The sequence below is a fragment of the Tursiops truncatus genome, chromosome 1 (genome assembly GCF_011762595.2).
Source record: "Tursiops truncatus isolate mTurTru1 chromosome 1, mTurTru1.mat.Y, whole genome shotgun sequence".
Taxonomy (NCBI): domain Eukaryota; kingdom Metazoa; phylum Chordata; class Mammalia; order Artiodactyla; family Delphinidae; genus Tursiops; species Tursiops truncatus.
Genome location: NC_047034.1, coordinates 22,646,574 through 22,668,097, shown reverse-complemented (window position 1 = coordinate 22,668,097; position 21,524 = coordinate 22,646,574). Strand labels below are relative to the sequence as shown.

Sequence of the window (21,524 nt, the reverse complement as noted above, 5' to 3'; positions counted from 1 at the left end):
AAAGCAAAGTTTCACCAGACAAGGTGAGGAGACTCCTGGTCTGCACACTTGTGCTCTGGGTTGTTAGGTTTATCCCAGAAGAAACCTCCTGGCTTCCCACAGCGGTGGCTGTTCCCCAAACATATGTTCTTCACTTTTGACTTCAGGTTGACTTCTCATCTTTCAGTTTTTAAATGTATGAACAATACAGATCTTTAATTTATCGAGGCTTATATACAGCAAGGGTTGGCAAACTTTTCTGTAAAGGGCCAGATCATAAATATCTTAGGCTTTTTGAGCTGCAGCTACTCCACTCTGCCCTTGTAGTGTGGAGACAGCCGTGGATGGTACATGGACAAATGGGCATGGCTGTGTTCCAAAAAAACTTTATTTATGGACACTGAAATTCGATGTCACGTAATTTCCACATGTTGCAAAGTATTATTCTTCTTTTGATTTTTTTCCAACCATTTAAAGATGTAAAAACTATTCTTAGCATGGGAGCTGTACAGAAGCAGGTGGCAGACTACATATAAAACAGATAATCAACAAGGATCTACTGTATAGCACAGGGAACTCTACTCAATATTCTGCAATAAACTATATGGGAAAAAAATCTGAAAAAAAAAGGATATATGTCTATGTATAACTGAATCACTTTGCTGTACACCTGAAACTAACACAACCTTGTAAATCAACTATACTCCGATATAAAATAAAAATTAAATAAAAAAAAAAAACAGGTGGGGCTTCCCTGGTGGCACAGTGGTTGAGAATCTGCCTGCTAATGCAGGGGACACGGGTTCGAGCCCTGGTCTGGGAGGATCCCACATGCCACGGAGCAACTGGGCCCGTGAGCCACAGCTACTGAGCCTGCGCATCTGGAGCCTGTGCTCTGCAACAACAGAGGCCGCGATAGTAAGAGGCCCGCGCACTGCGATGAAGAGTGGCCCCCGCTTGCCACAACTAGAGAAAGCCCTCGCACAGAAACAAAGACCCAACACAGCCATAAATAAATTAATTAATTAATTAATTAAAAAAAAAACAGGTGGCAGGATGGATTTGCTGACTCTGATACGCAGCACTGAACGATACAGTATATCCTAACTCAGTTAGGATAAAAATGACAGACCCGGAGAGAAGGTACAAGTCTCACGGGCAGGCGTGCATCAAGCTGAAAGAGCAGCTCCAGCTGGGGAAGTTCAAGCTGGTCCACGGAGCCTCTCAAGTGTTACCCTTCCCAGAGTGTCCTCCCAAGCACTGCAGTAACCTCCACACAGATTTTAGGAATGTCAGACGCTGAGCCTAGGAACCCACTAAAGGAGGTATCTACAGGGCTCAGCCTCTGTCCTCAATAGCGACACCTCATCAAGTGCTACCAAGGGAGCCTCAGTCTGGCTTCTCTTGGGTACAGCTGTCTCTGCTCTTTAATCCCATCCTCCTGAGCGCTCCCATGACTTTTTATCGGCACCTCTTACCGCATTTATCTCTATTAATCATTAATGTTTCTCTGTCCACATTTCTCAACTGCTGGACTAGGAGCTCTTTGAGGGAAGGCTCTCCCTCTTCTTCTAAGCACCCAGCACAGGGCCTGCACACAGTAGGTGCTCCCACACCCACAAAGTGAAAAAAGGATGAGTAGGGACATCGCAGGTCCCACCCACCCTCCTGGCCCTGCTCAAGCCTCGCTCTCAGATCAGCCCACCCCACGATCATGTCCATCCATCCTGATTCCAGCCCCGTGCAGAGGACGGGCCTAGGCTTTGGAGTTAGACAGATCTGAGTTTAAACCCTCTGCTTATTATCTCGGTTGCCTTGGGTCAGTTGCTTTGCCTCTCTGAGCTTCACTTTCTGCATGACCGCAGGGACTGCACGTGACTACAAGGGGGCTGACACACAGTAGGTGCCTGGCCACGGCTGGCCCTGTGCCAGGTTCTCTGTGCAGCAGCATTTATGTCACCACGGCCTTGCTTTTCACTCACGATCTCCACCCAGGCCCTGAGCCGACAAGCTCACTCCCAGGGTTTCAGGTGGGGCACCAAGGAGGCAAAACCAGCTGCTTTCTGTGACCCCTGGGTCCGGCTGGCACCCACTTGCCGGCCGGGGTACTGCTGGGGCCTTGGGAAGGGGAAGGCGGAAACAGGGGAGGGAAGGAGCAGAAGGGATGGGTGGGCAGAGCGGGAGAGCCCAGTGGGAGAAGAGTAGGTGAAAAAACACCCCCCCGCCCCAGAGGAGCACTTCCCAAGCCCCTCCCCATCCCAGCCCCAGCCTGAGGCGCAGCCCCAGAAGGGACCTCCCCGCCCTCCCCACTGCTCCCTCGTCTGGAAAGAGGTGCCTTACATTGATCTCCTCATCTGACGTTTCCACCTTGAATGGGCGGATGCTCTCGTCCTCCCCAGCTGTGGGCCTCACCCCGGGCCCCCACCATCCATCTTCAAGTGGCAAAGTTTCCTCCTTGTCCTTGGAGACGAACCAGTAGATGACAAAGCCCAGCACTGAGGCGAGGAGTATTTCCAGCCACATGACTCCTGCAAGGGGGATAGAATCACCTTGACCTCTGGCCGGAAACGCCAGATCCCTGACTTCTTTCCCACCCAACCCTCGACTTTTGACCTGAAAAAAATAATATTATAAGCATAGTATGGAAAAATTGGAAAACAACAGGAAAAGACACAAAAATCACCCATAATCCTACTGAGCTATGAAATTCATGAGTCAAATTTGGAAAAGGTGAAGCTGTGTTGGCTTCCGCACAGCCCTGGGTGGTGGGCCTGCATTTCTGAGGCCTCATGGTTCTCTGAGGGGCCTCTGGCTCCAGACGCTTCAGAGAAGCTTCTCTCCACCCTCGTGACACCCTCCCCAACGGGAGGCGCAGGGACTTCTCTGAGTGGTGGGCTCAGGAGAGGAGATAGAGCCATGCGTGCCCCTTGCTGTCTCTCTCTGAGGGGGGGTCTGTCCTCAGGGTACCCATAGGGGTAAGAGGGGAGGTGTGAAGAGCTGGGAAGTTAAGTTCATTCGGGGTGGGGGAGTGTTCAGTGGCCCAAACATGGCTACATATCTCAGTTGATTGTCAACAGCTTTATTGAGATATAATTCATATACCATGTAATTCACTTGTTTAAGGTGTACAACCCAGTGGTTTTTAGTATATTCACAGATATGTGCAACCATGACCACAATTTTAGAACATTTTCACCACCACAAAGAGGAACCCTGTACCCTTTAGCTATCACCCTGCTTTGTCCCTCATACCACCCAAGGCCCCAAGCAACCACTAATCTACCTTCTGCCTCTACAGACTTGCCTATTACATTTCATATCAGCTCAGCTCTTTTAACCCTCATTAGTCTGATTCCCCTGCTTCTTTCTCAGAAGGGGAAGGAAGAACTTAGTTCCTGCAAACCAATACCAGGCTGACACTGGCCCAGCATTATTATCTAGCTCCTCATCTTGCACATTCCCAAGGGAAGTAACCCCCCGAAGGTTCACATTCAGAGAAATGTGCGTGAATACGGGCACCGTCCTCGGGCCTGAGCCAGCAGAGGGTCTGCTGGATGCAGGGCAGTCAGGACCCCACCGGAGGAGAAAGCATGGATCTCAGGTGAGGCCTCAGCAGACCCACTTCCCAGGCCCATCCGGACTCTGCCTTGGAAAACTGGGGCAGGAGGAGGACGCTGCTAGCAAACCCACCCTAGGGTGCCCTCTATCTGCCACAGGACTCTGCTGGGGGCTTGCTGAGGCTCTGAGGTTTGCTCCTGCCAAGAAAAGAAAACATGCACAGGCTTCTCCCGCCTCCCACAGAGAGACGCTCTGTCCCTCCCAGGAAATCCTACCCTTTGAGAACAGGGAGAAAAGCCAGCTGCTAGTCTCTGTGGTATTCGAAGGCAGGACTAGGCTTAGGGATTGTGGGGCACTGGGGAGCATGTGGGAAAAGGCAGAAGGCAGAGAGCACAGCTGCCCCCAGCAGCAGGAGCAGATGGACACAGTTCACCCAGTGGAAGGGTCACGACACAATAGTCTGGAGCTGGGAAGGCAAGGACTGTGTCTATCCTGGTCCCTGCCCTGACCCCAGTGCCCAGCATAATGCCTGCCCAGAAAGGCACTTTGCCAATATCTGTGAAATCAGCATACACGGTAAAAGCAAATAAGATAAATTTTGCAGGATGTTGTCAAGCACAGAGAGGCCAAGAGCACAGTTGTCACTTGCTGCTGGGATATAAATGCCCAACTTTCCCTTTTCTGCATAGAATTATCCCAGTGCTTTCACTTGTCCACATGAGCTCTGAGTTCTCACCCTTTGATCAGCTCCTTGGGAAGCAGCCAGGGAAGCAGAGCTGTGGAGTTAGGGGCCTGCAGGAGAGGTGGGGTGGCTGCAGGCGCCACCCTCACTCCCCACTGCCTTTTTAAAATTTTTAATTTATTTGTTTTTTAGGGTTTTTTTGGGCTGCATTGCATCTTCGTTGCTGCGCGTGGGCTTTATCTAGTTGCAGCGAGCGGGGGCTACACTTTGTTGCGGTGCGTGGGCTTCTCATTGAGGTGGCTTCTCTTGATGCGGAGCACGGGCTCTAGGCGTGCGGGCTTCAGTAGTTGTGGCATGTGGGCTCAGTAGTTGTGGCTCGCGGGCTCTAGAGCACAGGCTCAGTAGTTGTGGCACACGGGCTTAGTTGCTCCGCGGCATGTGGGATCTTCCCGGACCAGGGATCGAACCCGTGTTCCCTGCATTGGCAGGCAGATTCTTAACCACTGCACCACCAGGGAAGCTCCCCCACTGCCTTTTAACAATTACTGGGTCCTACCAACTTAGCAGATCTGATGTGTGTGCAGCGTAGTTATGTCCCCGGACTTCGACAGCAAACAGAACCACGAGAGAGAATGTTGAAATGATCAGTGTTCAAGCACTGCATCTAAATTCAGGGAACCAGGACAAGGGTCACCATGATGGGCCACAGCCCAGGGCAACATAACAGATTCAAGGAGAAAGTTTAAAGCCCTTTCTCTTGCATCCTAATTAAAATAATAAGAATATTAGTCAAGGAGGTTGGTTCAAGGAGGGCGCTTTAGAGCCACTGATCTCGGATTACAAAGCGAGCTTTCCTGCAGTGTGTTAATCTGCCACCTATTAACCGCCCTTTATTTAACAGCGGGTGCTAAACGCACACGAAGTAAGGCGCTCTAGGTTAGCCAGGTGTAACAGGTATCGACTGTCTGCAGGTGGGTTTTCCAGGGAATGTGATAAACCATGGCCCATACAAATCCACCCACTAAGGAGTCAAAATTCATTGAACTTGACTTTCCTTTTCACTTAAGGTGAGAGTCAGAGCAGGCAAGGGACTTGCCCCAAATCGCATCGCACTTGTGAGGATTAGAATTTGTAGTCAAAGCATTCATTCCCTGTCTGTCATCGGGCATGTTGCTCCTGCCAACCCCGCCCCCATCCCATCTTGTCTCCCTTCAGCATGTTTTCAGCCTCAAGCCTTCATACCTGCTCTTTGGGACCCTCAGAGCACAGGAGCCACGACTGCACGCGGGCCGCGGCCGTCTACCCGAGTGGGTCTCTCAGGCCTGCACATTTTTTTTCCGAAAAATTAAATAATAAACAAGACCTTCCCCTTGCTGGTGCACAGGAGCTGGGGGGCCCATGAGGAAGGAGGTCAGCCAGCTCCGAGAAGAGGCGGGGCCTCAGAGTCCGACCAATCAGAGTTCAGGGGCCCCCTGCGTCCCTGGTTTAACTTCGCCCCCACGCTCCCTGGTAAGGAGGGAGAGCCGAGACGCCCACCCCCGGGGCGTAAAGAGTCTGGGCGTGCCGGGCGCCGGCGGGACAGCTACCCGGGTGCCGCGGCTGCCCTCAGGCCTACGGCCCTCCTTGGCCAGGACTGCTGGTTTACTTAGAGTATGAGGAAAGTGGAAGTTTGAGGCTCAGGAGGGAAGGCGCCGCTCTGCCTGCCCAGCTCCCTGCACAGTGCAGGCCAGGGCGTGGAGCCAGCTGGTGACTCTCCTCCCCAGGGCGGGCTCCTTGGGGTTGGACTCCCCATCTCCCCCAGTGGGGAGAAGCACCGTTCACCGGGAAACCCAAAGCCAGCTGGACTCTGGCTGCCGCAGCCTGGGTTGCGGAGGCGGTAGCACTAGGCAGATGACAGAGCCCTTACCTGCCTCCCCTCCCCCAAGGCCTCTCTAGGCCAGTTGGCACCTGAGATGAAGAGTAGGGCTGCATCAGCCCAACCTCCCTGGGTCGGCCAGTTGCTAGGTTGGAACCACTGAACCTCCAAGCTAAAGAGGAACTCAGCAACGTGAGTTCACCCCCCTCACTTCATAGCTGGGGAAACTGAGGCCAGGGGTGGCCGTGACTCACCCCAGGTCATGTGGCCAGGGAGCAACACATCTGGAACAAAGGGAGAAAAGGACCACTGCCCTCGCTGCCCTCTACTGTAACTGCTCTAGGGCAGGGCTTCTCAACCTCAGCACAACTGACATTTTGGACCAGATAGTTCTTTGTTATGAGGCCTGTCCTGTGCATTGTAGGGTGTTAACAGCATCCCTGGCCTCTACCCAGTAATACCAGCTCCACCTCCTCCCCTACCCCCACCCCCACCCCACCACGCCCCGTGTGACAACCAAACATATCTCCAGATATGGCCGAATGTTCCCTGGGAGGGAAATTGCCCTCAGTGCAGAACCCATGCTGCAGATCAGCGGTTCCAACTTCAGGATGTGTTAGAATCACCTGAGAAGCTGTTAAACGATTCAAGGGATCTGGGGTATGGCCGGAGAATCTGCATTTCTAACTAGTTCCCAGGTAATGCTGCTGCTGGTGGTCCGGGGACCACACTCTGAGAACCTTTGCTCTAGACTGAATTATAAACTCTAAGAAGGCTGGCTATCTGTCTTGCTCCCCAAGGTATCCCAGTGAGCACCGAGCCCAGTTCTGGCAGATGCAGGAATCTCACCAACAGTTGTTGAATAAACACTTGGGCCTGACCGAGGTGGGAGGGACTGTGGCCCTTCTATAGGATCAAGAAGCAAAGAGAAAATGCTATCTCCAAGGTGAGCAGACAATCCCAGAGCCTCTCTCTGCACACAGACTGGTAAGTTGGTCCCGTGCAGAGAGCTGGATTCCCCAAGCTGCCCTCCTGGTTGTAACTCTCAGGGGGAAGGGTGGACCCATGACTCCACATCCATGGTGTCCAAGATCCCAGTTAGAAATTTGAAGAAAATGCTACAGTTCCAGGGGGGCCTGCTGCCCCCACAGCCAGGCCTGTGAAAGTCTCAGCAGCCTAACTATCACATTTTACCAACCCTCTTTTCCTAGGGAGGAGAAATTCCATAATCTGTCCTTCTCACAAGCTACAGGCTAAACTCCTAGCCAGCCCCAGGAGGCACCCCGACTCTGGAGCCTGAAGCCATACAAGGCAGTTTCTCTGTCCCCCACAAACAGACCTCCAAATCCTGGGACAACCCTCCATTTCCCCCATCAGAACCCTGCTCTTCCTCCCTCAGGAGCCCGCAAAATCTCTTGTCCGTGAGCCGCCCTTGACCCCATGGTAGTGTGTATTTATGTTCACCCCTGAACTCTCACCCCAGTGGGCTCAAGGCCTGAGGGTAACAGGCATCTTAGGGAGGGCTTCCTCGGACACTGCTGTGAGCACTTTGTATCATTGGACCCATTAATCCTCACAACAGTCCCACTTTACAGATGAGAAAACCAAGGTTGTGTAACTCGTCTGAGATCACAGCCAGTGAAGGGGGTGGGGTTGGAGAGGAAATGTGGCAGGATTCTAATAATGACAGCCAGACCCACAACCCCCCCTTCCCCAGACCGCCTCTATTCCTTATGCTTTGTTACTTGGGGAGGATTTTTCTGTACGATGAAACTGTGTGCTTCTCAAAGGCTTCTGTCCTTTTCAGCCCCAAACCCCCACCCACCATGGCTTGTTTGTAACAGGTGGCCGAACAACCACAGAACTGAATACTGTAATAGCCAAGCCCGTCGTGACAGAGAGCTGGCGGAGGCTCAGGGAGACCACATGGCTCTGCTCAAGGTCACCAGGGCTGCTTGGGGCAGGGGGACTGCCGAGAGCTTGGAAGGAAGCTGGGGAGACGCCGTCCAAGTCACCTTCCTTGCAGGTGTCTTTCCTATCTTGCCCCAACCCCTCCGCCCCCTCCAGCTAGAATGCGATCTTCTGTTTCTTCTGTCTTCCCCGTGGCTCCAAGCACAGGGCTCTGCCCACGGAGGCGCTCAGTGTCAGTGCAGGCACACACTTGAAGCTGCAGGGCTGGGGTTTCAGGCCCACCTCTGGCTGGTGGGCTTCAGTCCTACCACTGGACTCAGGTAAGACGTTGACCTTTAAGATGGAAGGGTCTGTGGAGGGTCCCCTCAAAACTGGAATTGAGGTAACAGTGCTAGAGAGAAACTAGGATGAATCAAAATGTAACAGGAGACTTTCATAAAATCCCTCTGGAAGACTGTTTGGCAGAATCTCCTAAAACTGGGCAGATACAAACGCTATGACTCAGCAATTCATTCCTAGGTATAGATCCAACCAAGGTGTGTCCACGTGTTTACCAAAAGTCACAAATGAGAAATGTCCGTAACAGCACGATCCGATCCGATCTGTAGAAGCCAAAAACTAGAAACAATCCAGATGTCCTTCCACCACAGATGATGGTCTCTTGACACAAGGGAACACCATACAATGAGAACAGACGATCTGTAACTACACACAGTGACAGGGATCAATCCCACAAACAGTGCTGGGCCAAAGATGCCAGACACAAAAGAGCACACACCGCATGACTCCACTTATAGAAAGGACATAGACAAGCAAACCGAATCTGTAGTAAGAGACTTGAGGATAGCGCTTTCCTTTGGTATGGGGGCTGGAGCCCAAGCGCTATGTTGTCAACTCCCCAGTGAATACAGTGTGCAGACAGGGGACAGGTCCGCATGTAGCCCAGAAAAGAGAGGCCTCAAGAGCGAGACTGGGGCGTGTGACTTAACAATGCAGGGGTGCGCTGAGCAGTCACGAGTGTGGGGTGACCACGGTCGCAGGCCTCCCTATAAGCCTGTGTGCTGCCCCTCCACTGTGGCACCCCACCCGGGCTCTGATTCTCTACTCAGTGAGAACTACTGACTCAGAAGTCAGCCGCGGGTAAGCCTGATTCCTGGAGGAGGGTGGGACATTAGAGGGCAGACCTAGTCACTGGGTCCCTGGGAACAAGGTGTCACCCCGTCCCGCCATACATCGAGGAAATGCAAACACCCTGTGAGTTTGGGGAAGCCTGGTGGCCCACTTGGGTGTTCCCATTTGAAGAGCCAGCCTGGCTTTCCTGGTAGAACCCCCGTTCCATGAGACATCGCCCCATCAACAGCAACTCGGACTACCTTTGACTTTAAGAACCGGGAACATTCTGGAGTTTACAGTAAAGGATCTTCTAGCTTGCTTCCCTGTTTGAGTAGTTCAAAGCCCAGCGCTGCCATTTTACCAGCTGGGGGGCTTTGGACAAGTTACCAAACTGCTCTGAGCATCTGTGGACTCCTCTCTAAAATGGGGATAACGCCGATCTCATAGGCTCAAAACAGGTACTCTACCGATGTGTGTTCCTTCCCCTTCCCCCAAAGCCCTTATTACTGTGCCGAATCTTCATGCAGGAAGAGACCCCAGAGGACCCCTATCCCTATGAGATGACTTAGGGATAAGCAGGCTGGGAGCAGGAAAGTGCATGGCGTGGGCATCTGCTGGCCTCCCCATGTGCCCTCACCAAGGACGGACTTGAAGGATAAGGAAAGCACAAGGTCACGTACATCTTGGCTACCAGTGTTTTGCAGTCCGTGCACCTGGGTAGTCCCCACTCTTCTGAGAAGTTACATTCTCAGTGCAAGGGAGCAGAATTCTGTTTACTAAGCCTCCCCGTTTCCAAGGAAAGCTATATTTATCTCTTCTGTGTGGTCAGCTCCTGCTGGTGTAGAAAATATTCTATCTACTTCAAAACATCAATATTTAGGAGACACCATGAAAAATTCAGAAGTAATACAATGCAAAACGAGAGTGCCTGCTTTATTATGCTAGCACCCGAAACTGGAAGGTAATTCATCTACTCCAAAAGTTCAGAGAATATATTTTATCTGATTAAGTTGTTGTTTTGTTTTGTTTGTAATGCACTTTTCCAGAATACTGGCAAAACACTTTGCTGAGAGAATGGGAGAGTGGGTGGTAGCCTTTCAGAATGAAAGCAATTTTTTTTCTTGAAGTCACAGTACCCTTCCTTAAAAAATGATCAGTTTGTCTAGTAAGGAAAATGCAGCTTTTGTTGTAAACTAGCCTAATTTTTTTAAAGACACAGTAACTGGAGGACAGTGGTCATTTAGTTCTAAAATGTTGAGCTGAGAAGTAAATCTGAGCAGCAGTTGACTACTCATAAGAAATGGGATTATATGAAGTTTAAGTCCCCACATTCTATACTGAAGCTTTGAGCATGCGCTTCTGAAACTTGGGAAAAAATTAGGAATTAGTTCAAGTTGAAGAAGTCAGTTGTGCAATATGGTGACCTTTACCCTTAAAAGAGGCAAATAGAGCAATTTATTATTTTACTTTTCTTTTGTCTTTCTGGGTCTTACTCGAAAAGGACAATTTTAACTATAGGAGATCAAGTAAAAAGGGTGCTTAGTTCTCTAGGATTGCTAAAAGGAAACCCAGTCTAATAATTTCACTGAATGTATAGTGTTTCTGTTATGCTTGGGGCAAAAACACAAGTTTTAAAGCATACGATTGGGACTTCCCTGGTGGCACAGTGGTTAAGAATCCACCTGCCAATGCAGGGGACATGGGTTCGAGCCCTGGTCCAAGCCCGTGCACCACAACTACTGAGCCTGTGCTCCAGAGCCCACAAGCCCCAACTACTGAGCTCACATGCCACAACTACTGAAGCCCACACACCTAGAGCCCATGCTCCACAACGAGAGAAGCCACTGCAGTGAGAAGCCCGCACACCAAAATGAAGAGTAGCCCCCGCTTGCCGCAACTAGAGAAAGCCCGCCTGCAGCAACGAAGACCCAACGCAGCCAACAATAATAAATAAATAAATAAATAAATAAATAAATAAAAATACCGATGGAATTAAAAAGAAAAACATACGATTCCTTTATCTTATTTATTTTTGGCTGTGTTGGGTCTTTGTTGCTGTGCACAGGCTTTCTCTAATTGCGACGAGCAGGGGCTACTCTTGTTGCGGAGCATGGGCTCTAGGCGCACGGGCTCAATAGCTGTGGCACGTGGGCTCTAGAGTGGAGGCTCAGTAGTTGTGGCGCACGGGCTTAGCTGTTCTGTGGCATGCGGGATCTTCCCGGACCAGGGCTCGAACCTGTGTCCCCTGCATTGGCAGGCGGATTCTTAACCACTGCGCCACCAGGGAAGCCCACAATTCACTTTTAGATTGATACTGAAAGTTCAAGTGAAAACTCTTTTCTTGTAATTTGAATATGTAAAGTATCAAGAAGTCATTTTGTTCTTTTAAAGTAAATAAGAGATTTGTATTGGTGCTGGAAAAGTAAGTATAAACTTGCTTTTGGATCAAAGGGCGGTTTAGTAGACGCTACCTATGACTATGAGCTGGGGTCTTTGCAGGCACAAGGAACAAGACAGAGTCCTGTACCTGCTGAAGTGCATGCTCTAGTAGGACAGACAAACAGATGAACAAATAACACCTTTCTAATGATAGATACAATATATCTGCACAGATGGAAGAGAAGTGTGCAAAGTTAGAGTGGTAAGTCTGCCACAAAGGTTTCACAGAGGAGGGGGTCACTGAGTAGGGTTTTTAAGGATGAATAGGAGTTTACCAGGCAGAAAATAATGGTGGAATGGGGATAAATCTAGGGAGAAAAGAGAGCATGTGCAAAGGCATGGAAGTAAGAAAGTGCATGGTGTAAGCAAAGAACCACAAGAATCTACATCCATGTTCAGTGTAGAGCTGATGATTACAAACTTTGGAGTGCAGTCATTTAATTTCTGTATTAGCTGAAAGGAGTCCCTGCCTTATCTCTTTTATGAATTGTTGCTTCATCATGTTGAAGCTGACTCAGGAGTTTAACTTAGAAATTGTGTTTGCAATTCAGATGACGCTTCTGTAAATTAGATGCCAAGGGGAGTGAGGAAAGGAAATATACTTGGGAGGTGAGTATTTCATGGTTGCATGAGAAAAAGGTGGCCAGGGCAAGAGATTACTCAAAACCAACATTCCACCCCAGCTGCCCTTAGTGATTGGGCTGCTTCAGCAAATATGCCCTGAGACTGATAGTGTGGCAGACTGCCAGCTGTTTTCCTCTTCGTTCTCAGCACTGGAATTTTTATTTTAGTTGGAGAAGCGCAGCTAAACACTACATTTCTTGGCCCTCTTTGCAGCTCAGTATGACAGGGTGATTAGGTGCTGACAAAGAGCTGGAAGTGTATTTGAGGCAGAGCCATCTGTGATCCAGACAGTACCTTTGTGTGAATTAGGAAAAGGCATCCATTCCTCAAAATACTATCACAAGATGAACCTAATATACTGCTTTGCCATATGCTAGAAAGCACTTGTAAATAAAATATAAATCCTTGATGTTGATGATATGAATTGTCCAGTGAACAACCTACACAAGAGTACATGGGTCCTGCATGTGTGTGGAAGACTATGTAGAGAGCCCTGACTCAGCTGGGAAGCACACCCTTTTGCCCTTCCCCTTTCTTTTCATGCCTCCTGGGACTCAGACATGATGGCTGGACTCTGGTAGCCATTTTGGACCATGAAGTGATCTTGATGATGGAAATCAGAGATGATGGAAGGATCCTGTATTCACCATGGAGCCACCAGCCCAGGCCTGGACTGCTTACTCCCAAACTTCCTTTGTATGACAGGAAAATAAACTTCTATATTGTTTAATCCATTGTTATCTTGAGTTTTCTATTATATAAAGCCTAACATAATCCCAACTAATTGAGAAAGTCAGGGCGGAAAGAAAATATATCAAGTTCCCCCAGGGCGCACACTCTTAAGAACAAATGCCCGGTCTTCAAAATTTTCAGTGCTCTATTACTGTTCCATCTCTGGAACATTTATATGATAAATAAACATTTTCCTGCTGCCCGAATCACATAAAGGTATGTTCTCAAAAGACAGCAAAGAGGAAACAAACTTTCACTGAATACGCTTTTGCATGTTGAAAAAAAAAATTCTTTTTACCAAATGCATGTACTATCTACCCCAAAACAAAATAATTATACATTTAAAAAATATGGACAACCACAAGAGTGAGTCTTCCCTGTAATCCAGCTCCAACAGTGAGTCAGACACCTCGCAGCACCAGAACTGCGCAAACGCACTCAGCAGCTGAGGTGTGACTTCCCAGTGGCCAAGAAGCCCTGGAGACAAAGGTGAATCCGGAAACTCAGAAACCCACGGGCATCTGAGGGCCGGGGGCCTGGCGAACATGTGAAATAGGGTGAAGAAAGCTGGCTGGGCTGTGGGAGAAACACTGGCTGCCGAAGAACTGGTGTCCAAACGGGGCTGTCCTTTCTGTGCACATGGCTCCCACTGCCACCTCTGGACAGATGACAGACATGAGCATCTCTAACCCAGACCCCCTCTGAGCTCCAGACCCAGGCACCCACCTGCCAAGTCGATAGTTCCTCAATGTCTCAAAACCTCCTCCAGTGCATCTGAAGTTGCACTTGTCTCCCTAAACTTTGTCTTCCTCTGGGGTTCCCTCTCACTGTAGCTGGCAGTAGCCACCTTCCACCTGCCAAGCCAAAAACCCAGGCGATGTCCTTGAAAGCCCCCTCCTCCATTTCATCCACATCCAATCTCTCGGCAAGTTCCGGCAGCTCTACCTCCCAACTTATATCCCCAATCCTTCTCCACCACCACCACCCCGCCCAGGTGCCCAGGTGCCCGTCTCTCCCTGGACTACAGCCGGTCCACTCACCCCTGCTCTGCCCCCACAATACACTCTGTAGCCAGAGCGATCTTTTGGCAATGCAAATCTGACTCTGTCGCACCCCCTGCTAAAACTCTTAAATAGCTTCCTGCTACTTTGGGGACAAAGCAACTCTGGTTAAGGTGACCTTAAAGGCCTGTGTGGTCTGACCTGCCCACACCCCTCCCAGGCTTCAGCCCTGACCCCCATGTCCTTTCAGGCGTGTGTGCTCACCTGCTCCCTCCAGCTGCAGGGCTTCGCGGAAATGCTGGTTCCCTCTGTCTGCAATGCTCTTCCCGTCCCTTCTCAGCTCCTTAACTTGCGTTCATCCTTCCGATTTCAGATCGTGTCCCTCCTCCAAGCCTATTTCAGCACCACGCACCTCTCCTTCCTACCCCTCGTCACTGTCACGTTTGTCCATGACGTTATGTGACTGGTAGGGGTCTCCCCCACTGGAAGGAAGCTCTTTGAGGGTAGAGACTAGGGCTGCTTTGGCTCCCCTGTGTCCCCAGTGCCTGGCACTTACTGGATGCTCGGTAAATATTTGTTGAATGGCCTTTTCCCCTGGCTGGCAGCTCGGAGGCTGCATGATGCCTGGAGTTACTGTAAAAGACGTGAACCAGCGGGAGTTCGTCAGAGTGCTGGCAGCCTTCCTCCGAAAGTCCAGGAAGTTGAAAGCCCCTGAATGGGTGGACACTGTCAAGCCGGCCAAGCATAAAGAGCTCACTCCCTACGATAAGAACGGGCTCTACACATGAGCTGCTTCCACAGCAAGGCACCTGTATCTCTGGGGCAGCCCCGGGGCTGGGGCAGGGGCTCCGTGACCAAGATCTATGGTGGGTGTCAGGGAAACGGTGTCATGCCCAGCCACTTCGGCAGAGGCTCCGAGAGCATGGTCTGTCGGGTTCTCCAAGCCCTGGAGGGGCTGAAAAAGGTGGGAAAGGACCAAGATGGGGGCTACAAACTGACACCTCAGGGACAGAGAGATCTGGACAGAATCGCTGGATGGGTGGCAGCTGCCAACAAGAAGCATTCGAACAAAATGAAGTGCTGTTGACAATTTGTGATAAAAAAAAAATTTGTTGAATGAATGAATTTAAAAGTTCTTTGAATGACAGCGTTGAAAATGATCAGACCTTTTGAGCAAAAAGTGGCTGAATTCTCCTTGAGGAATTATAGACGACCTACTTCTGAGCCTAGTTTGTAGAGATGGGCCGGTATCCCAGGCGCACTGTAAATGTCAGGGTTTGGGATCTAAAAAGATGAGGCTCAGCCTCAGGATCCTGCTGACCACGATGGGGGGAGGGGTGGGCCAGCCAGCCTGCCCTCGGAGAGTCTTCTCCCTCGGACCCAGGCAGGTGGTGAGAAACTCACAATCTGAAAATGCTCCCCAAGTCATAGAAAGCTACTAGCTAACTCCAACTCCTACCATGTACCTGGCCTTGGGCTGGATGCCCAAATGTCCTTCAAGAGAAGAGGCCGAGGGCTTCCCTGGTGGCGCAGTGGTTGAGAGTCCGCCTGCCGATGCGGGGGACGCGGGTTCGTGCCCCGGTCCGGGAAGATCCCACATGCCGCGGGGCGGCTGGGCCCGTGAGCCATGGCCGCTGAGCCTGCGCGTCCGGAGCCTGTGCTCCGCAACGGGAGAGGCCACAACAGTGAGAGGCCCGCATACAGCAAAAAAAAAAAAAAAAAGAGAGAGAAGAGGCCGAGAGGGTGGACACAGACCTGAGCCCCAGGAGAAGGCCCAGCTGTGGCCTGCACGGGGGATTCCTCCCTCCAGCCTGTTGTCTGATGTCTTCCTGACAGGGATTCAGACTCAGGAGCGTAATAACCTTGTGTTCCTTCTGGGGAAGTAGTCGGCCAGTGGTCCACAAGCGCGGGGCAGAGGGGTACACTGTGTGCCCCCCGACTCCAGGCCAGAGAAAGGCAGGGCTGGGGGTCTGTGTGCTTCCTCGGCCTCGGCCCCTCGCCGCCCTACCCAGCCTTGCTGCTCCTCCCTGGGGAGAGACATATCCAGCAGAAAGGGGAAAACAGATGGCTTCCCTTCCACTCCAGGTGGGCATGTCAAGGAAGGCCACCCAGACCAGGAACGTCCCTCCAAGCAACGTGCACCGAAGGCTGGCCAAAGCCTGGGGCTCCCAGAGGCTCCCCAACAGCGATGCCCGAAACTCCCAGGCAAGCTCACTGTAGCGGAGACCACTCTGGCCCAGTACAGATGGGGGAATACCCTGGGGGAAGGGCCTCCCCAACTCTGCACAGCCCAGCACGTGACCAGCCTCTCCACCCACAGGCTTTTCTCGGAACCCCAGTGGCCAGCGGTGCTGGGGTGGGCCAGGCCCATGGGCAAGGTCAGCTGGGCTGGACAGATTAGAATGCTCCGCACTTAGGACAAGGGCCATGTTTATCTCCCTGAAAGATCTGGAACCAAGCCCCGGGAGAGCAGCCTGGCAGGAAAAGAAACATGTCGTTTGTAGGCAAAAACAAGGGGAAGTAAAAAAGTAAAAACAGTGTGGGGGGGCAGCCTTATTATGGGGAACCCTGTTCTGGGGCCTGAGTGAAGGCACATCACTGTATGACCTGGAGGGTCACCCCCGCCCCCTGCCCCCATCCCCATGCCCCCAACGAGATATATATATATATATGCACACACACATACACACACCTGTATAGACAGAAAGAATACAATTACTGACTGCTGATCTGATCTGATGAAAATCTTTATGGACTCAGGAGCCAGCTCGGCTGGTGGTCAGGCACTCAGGGCCTGCTTTGAATCCTGGCCCTATCCCTTACCAGCCATAGCCTAGGTAAACTTAGGCCAGTGTCTTCATTTCTCCGAGCCTCAGTCTCCACACCTGCAAAATGGGTGGAATAAAGTACATCCCTTACTGAATGAACTCAGGGAAAGTGGCCGCACAGGGAACAGCTGTCACAGGCATTCGCTTTTTGTTTTTAAATCCTGAGGACACTAAAGGACGGGGAGAGAGGCCTACCCTGAAGCTGAGGGAACCTTCCCTGAGGAAGTGTTATCTGAACCAAGAAGGGAAGTTAGGAGCGATCCTTGAAAGAGAGAAAGGCAGAGGGTTCCAGGGCGGATAGGATGCCTGAAGGCCAGTGTGGCTGGAAGGCAGAAAGTGAGGGAAGCACGGCCTAGGATAAGGAGGGGGCTCTCGGCTCTGGGGCCTGAGTGAAGGCAGCCTCAGCACCTGCCAGGAGGGTCTGGATGGGTGAAGGGGGGGAATCATATGGGTGGGCTGCCTGGCCCAGAGCACCTTCAGAGAGGGGATGCTGACCTCCACAGATTTTAAACGCCCCTGAGCTGGGGGAGCAGGGGCCACCACAAACTCATTTACACAAGCTGCCATGCAGACTTTTAGTTAAACAACACAAGTGGGGAGCAGACTCTCTCCACCCTGCAGGGTTCACACACTCATGCTCTGGGAGTTTCATTTGAATCCTTTCCATCTCGCATTCTGTCAAGTTGTCCACTGGTTTAAATTACCAGAGAAAAAACCCAAGTGGAACACAGTTCACTGCCTATGAGGAAAAAACATTACCTTCCTGGAATTTCAATACGTGACATTCTCTATTTGAGGAGAGAAAGACTCCTATTTCAGGAGATAATAGGCGTGGGCCTATTATATAGGTGTATAATACACCGATTTGATTTCCTTTCCACCACTAACCACACTCTCTCTCCTCCCTCCCCTCCCCAAGTCTGCTTTTCCTCAGCGACGTGCTCCCAGTCTGGAAGCTTCCTCAATAGTGTGTAACAGGATAGCACTGCGAGCTGGGCCACAGCACAGTCATTTGAGCTGGCTTTATTGTCTGAAACGCACTGAAAGGGTCCCTGTGCCTCACGTACTGCAGCCCTAAGGACTAGAGTCTGAGCTCAGAGGAATATTCTGGGTTGCTGGTGTCTTGGTGAGGTCAGTTTGCTTGTGGAAATGTCTAGGTTGCAAAAAGAAATAAAAAGTCAAAAAAGGCTGAAAGTACTTCTGAAGTTCAACCAAAGGTCCAGGGGGCAACTCTGAAATTAAGGTGTTCCATCTTGACAGTATCACTGTGACCCTGAGACCCACCTGTGGGAAGGGGGCACAGACCCGGCCGAGGGCAGGGGGCCGCCATCCCCCACCTGGTGGCCAGCCTGCCGGCTCCTGCGTCCTCACAGCGACAACTTGGTTCACAGGCAGAAAACCCGGAAAGCAGGAAAATACATCCATTTTCTCCTAAAGAGTTGGTAAGAGCGTCAGATTTCCCTGAGCCCTTGGCACTCAGGGGTTAATCATGGAGCTTGGTGCTGGAATCAGTGTTTCTCTTACTTTCCAAAAGGTCCAAGTCTCTCCAGTTCTAACAAGAAGGGTAGTACAATCAGAAAGTCGCACCCAGTATCGCAAAGGCCACTCATGCCACCTGGAAAGCCAAGTGGCAGGCTGAGCCGCCGGGGGACACCCTGAGATGGTGGTCCTCGGGGAAGGCCCACGCCCAGCCACTGAGAAGCACCACACGGGTCTCTGACTCAGAGGCACCTGGCCTCCCGCTGCTGGTCACTGGCTTCCTGCAGCCCTCACGGCTCACAGCGCAGGCCACACCCTGGCTACAGCCAGCCCGATAGGCCCACGGCGGGGACGCTCAGAACCCTTCCAGAATATGAGGACGCGTCTGGGCAGCACCACCTCCTCTGAGGAAGCCCAAAGAAGCCCTGGACTTGGACATGGTGGTGGGAAGACTCCGTAAGCACAGCATCTCCTGTGCTACGATAACCCTAAGAAGTAAGGCGTAATTGTTTTCTGTTTTAAAGAGATTGAAAAATGAAGCTCCAAGAGGCTAAACAGTTTGCCCAAGTTAACCCAGCTTGCAAGGGCCAAGAAGATATTTCGATTCAGTCTGTTTATCAATCTTCCCAAACGCTAAAGGTAGTAAAAACTCCTGCTCTTGACTCGGGACAAGACCCATGGTTCCCATTAGCTATAGATTCCTCCAGAAAGTCCTTGAAATCCCCAAATAGAAGAGCATTTTTTTTTCCTACCGCAAGCACTTTCAGTTGAGCCTAACAGGTGTGGCTTAGCAGTAGCTGGACTGTGCATTCAAATGGCTCCTCATGAGAACGGTACCCGCTGCCTGACAGCAAAGCCAAGACAGACCATGGGGTCCAGTGGACAGGAAGACTCCACTGCAGGTCCTTGAGCCTGTCTAAGGGAATGTTCACAGGCTAGACTTCAGACAGTGAAAATAGCTGCTCTCTGGTGACAAAGGATGAACGATGACCTCCCTCAGGAAGTAAACATAGAGTCATTCCTCAGTATCCGTGGGGGATTGGTCCCAGCACCCTCCGTATACCAAAATCGGTGGATGCTCGGGTCCCATATATAAAATGGCAGAGTACAGTCTGCCCTCCGTACGGCTGGGTTCCACATCCACGGCCTCAAAGCCTAGGCATATGGAGGGCCAACTGTAACCTTGATGGCAGAAGAGGCAGTTTCGGTTTGAACCTGGTTTGCACAATGGCGTGTTCACTTAGGCAACCAAGGGCAGGATCGAGCCGTTCTCTCCTTGATAAGAGAGCGTCCAGCACTCCCTCCTCAGGGAAGGGGGTGGGGGTGGGGGCTGGATCCTTGGCAAAGCTTTGGTTCCCTCTTGGGGGAAATGCTGGGGTGCCATCTCCCTGCTGCAACTTCCCCACCTGACCGTACGGCCCCTGGAGCCTCTGCTCCTAAACCACTAGGCTCGGGCCAAGAACCACCCACCAGCAGCCCACAGGTGACCCGTGGGGCCAGCTGACCTGGGTAGTGACTCTTCTGCCTCCACCCTGGGCCCTCGACCTCTGCCTGGGGTCTTGCCTCCTACACCCTGGCCAGGCCCTTCACTCTTATTTGACGCGGCCCGCAGCGAACCCGGCGTAGGCTGCAGGACCACCTAGGCCCCATCAAAACTGACAGCTTCCCAGTAAACTCTTTCCTTTTCTGAAGATCCCTTTGGATTCTTAACCACAGAATCATCACATATTAGATCTGTAAGAAGCCTTGCAGATTATATAGCCCAACCTCATTTCATGGATGAGGTCCCCAGAGGGGAACTTACTGGCAGAGCTGGGATACCAGCCAGATAGTCTTCCTATGCCAATTCTCTTTCCACATCACTGTATCACCTCTCAAAGGAATGAATCACTATGATGGGATGTATGGTCCTGTCAGAGGTGGGTTTTGAGCATGGGATCCTAGAGACCCCTCAAGTCACCACAGGCCTGTTCTGTCTGTGTCCACTCCAGCCTGAGTGGGTATGCTCTGGGCTCCTTCTTCGGCAGTAGTGAGCAGCTCACACTGAGCCCTGCCTTATTTTGTAAGCCCAGCTGGGTTCCATGTCTTTGAGTAACTCAGCTCAAGGATGGAAAACTGGAATCTGGGCAGCCCCCGCCTTCCCATGTCTGGGCTAGGCCAGGATGCTGGAAGGAAAGTCAAGGTGCAAGTCAGCAATCACTAAGCCTGGGCATGTTAGGTTATGTCGATGGGAGGGTCACCGTGTATTGGTAACATGGGGGCCCCCTGTGCCCTCCAGCTGGTGCTGGATTTAGACCTCAGACATGAACGAGGACACTACAGGAGGGGGCTGGGGGAGGCACTCCACTTCCTCCAGTGATCCGATGCCCTTTCTCTAAAGGTCCCTCTGCCCAAAGAGGCCCCATTCAGTCTCTTACCACGGACATCCCACTCCCATAAGTCTGTACCAGCCCATGCACTTAAGGGATAGCCGGGAGGCAGGTGGGATTACACAGGGAGCATGTGGTGGGAGCAGGTGGTGTTGAAGTTCACCCTGGCGGCCTTGCTGAGCAGTTATTTCCCATGCAAGACTTTCCTTTCCTGGAACTGGAGGTGGGGGGAGCCTCTTGTTCTCAGGCTGAGCCAGTTAAGTTTATCCAGTAGCCCACTCACACCAAAGGACCCTGGTGGCAGCTTGGCCCACACTCAGCAAACACAGATATAAAGTTCATCCATGCCAGCCACATGCCTGCCATGGGGCCTTTGCACTTGCTTGACCTGTGCACCATCACTCCAGATAGCAGTCTGCCACCCCCTTACTCCTCAGTATTATTCAAATATCCCCTCTCAGGGGGGCCTTCTTTTACCCGCCCCCCCACTTCTCTTTTCAGTGCTGTATTTTGCTCCCACATCGCTTTCTAACATAGTTTATATTTTACAAATCTATTGTGCGTATCGTCCATCTTTCCCCCAGCAGAACGGTAGACTCCGTGAAGGCATGCTCCCTGCTGAGCCCCGGTGCAGGGGCAGAGCCTACACACAGTGGTCAGCACGCTCGCACTGCCCACGCCTAGGTGTGGACATGTGGGAAGGAAAAACTGCTTTTTGCTAAATCAGACCTGCTGGGGCTAGTGAAAGGCTCCTACAACGTCCCCAAGCCCCCACTCCCTGAAGGAAGCAACCACCATGCCAGAAGACAATGCTACTTCCCGGAGCGGTGCCGCTTCTTGCCGAAGTTTATTTTTAACGCTGAATTCAGAGGAGTCTGCGGAGCGGCACTGAGACAGGCATAAATCCCAATGCTCTCAGCAATTTCCCGCAACAGCTCGTGAATCCGATGTACT

General features: G+C 51.5%; 1 protein-coding gene and 1 pseudogene across 6 annotated transcripts in view; one reads left to right on the top strand and one right to left on the bottom strand.

Moving 5' to 3' along the window:
- EPHX1 (epoxide hydrolase 1) overlaps positions 1–21,524 on the bottom strand; it is a 48,592-nt gene that overhangs the window by 17,478 nt on the left and 9,590 nt on the right. For 4 of the 6 annotated variants that reach the window (XM_033851299.2, XM_033851324.2, XM_033851280.2 and 1 more), the window contains exon 2: positions 2,320–2,507. In XM_033851299.2, the coding sequence (XP_033707190.1) occupies positions 2,320–2,502 (183 nt within the window). In that variant the 5' untranslated portion in view covers positions 2,503–2,507. Of the gene's footprint in view, positions 1–2,319; positions 2,508–5,461; positions 5,613–14,158; positions 14,585–21,524 lie in introns of those variants that run through there. The other 2 variants (XM_033851306.2, XM_033851314.2) reach the window with 2 other exon arrangements.
- Positions 14,515–14,981, top strand: LOC109547501 (small ribosomal subunit protein eS19 pseudogene; annotated as a pseudogene).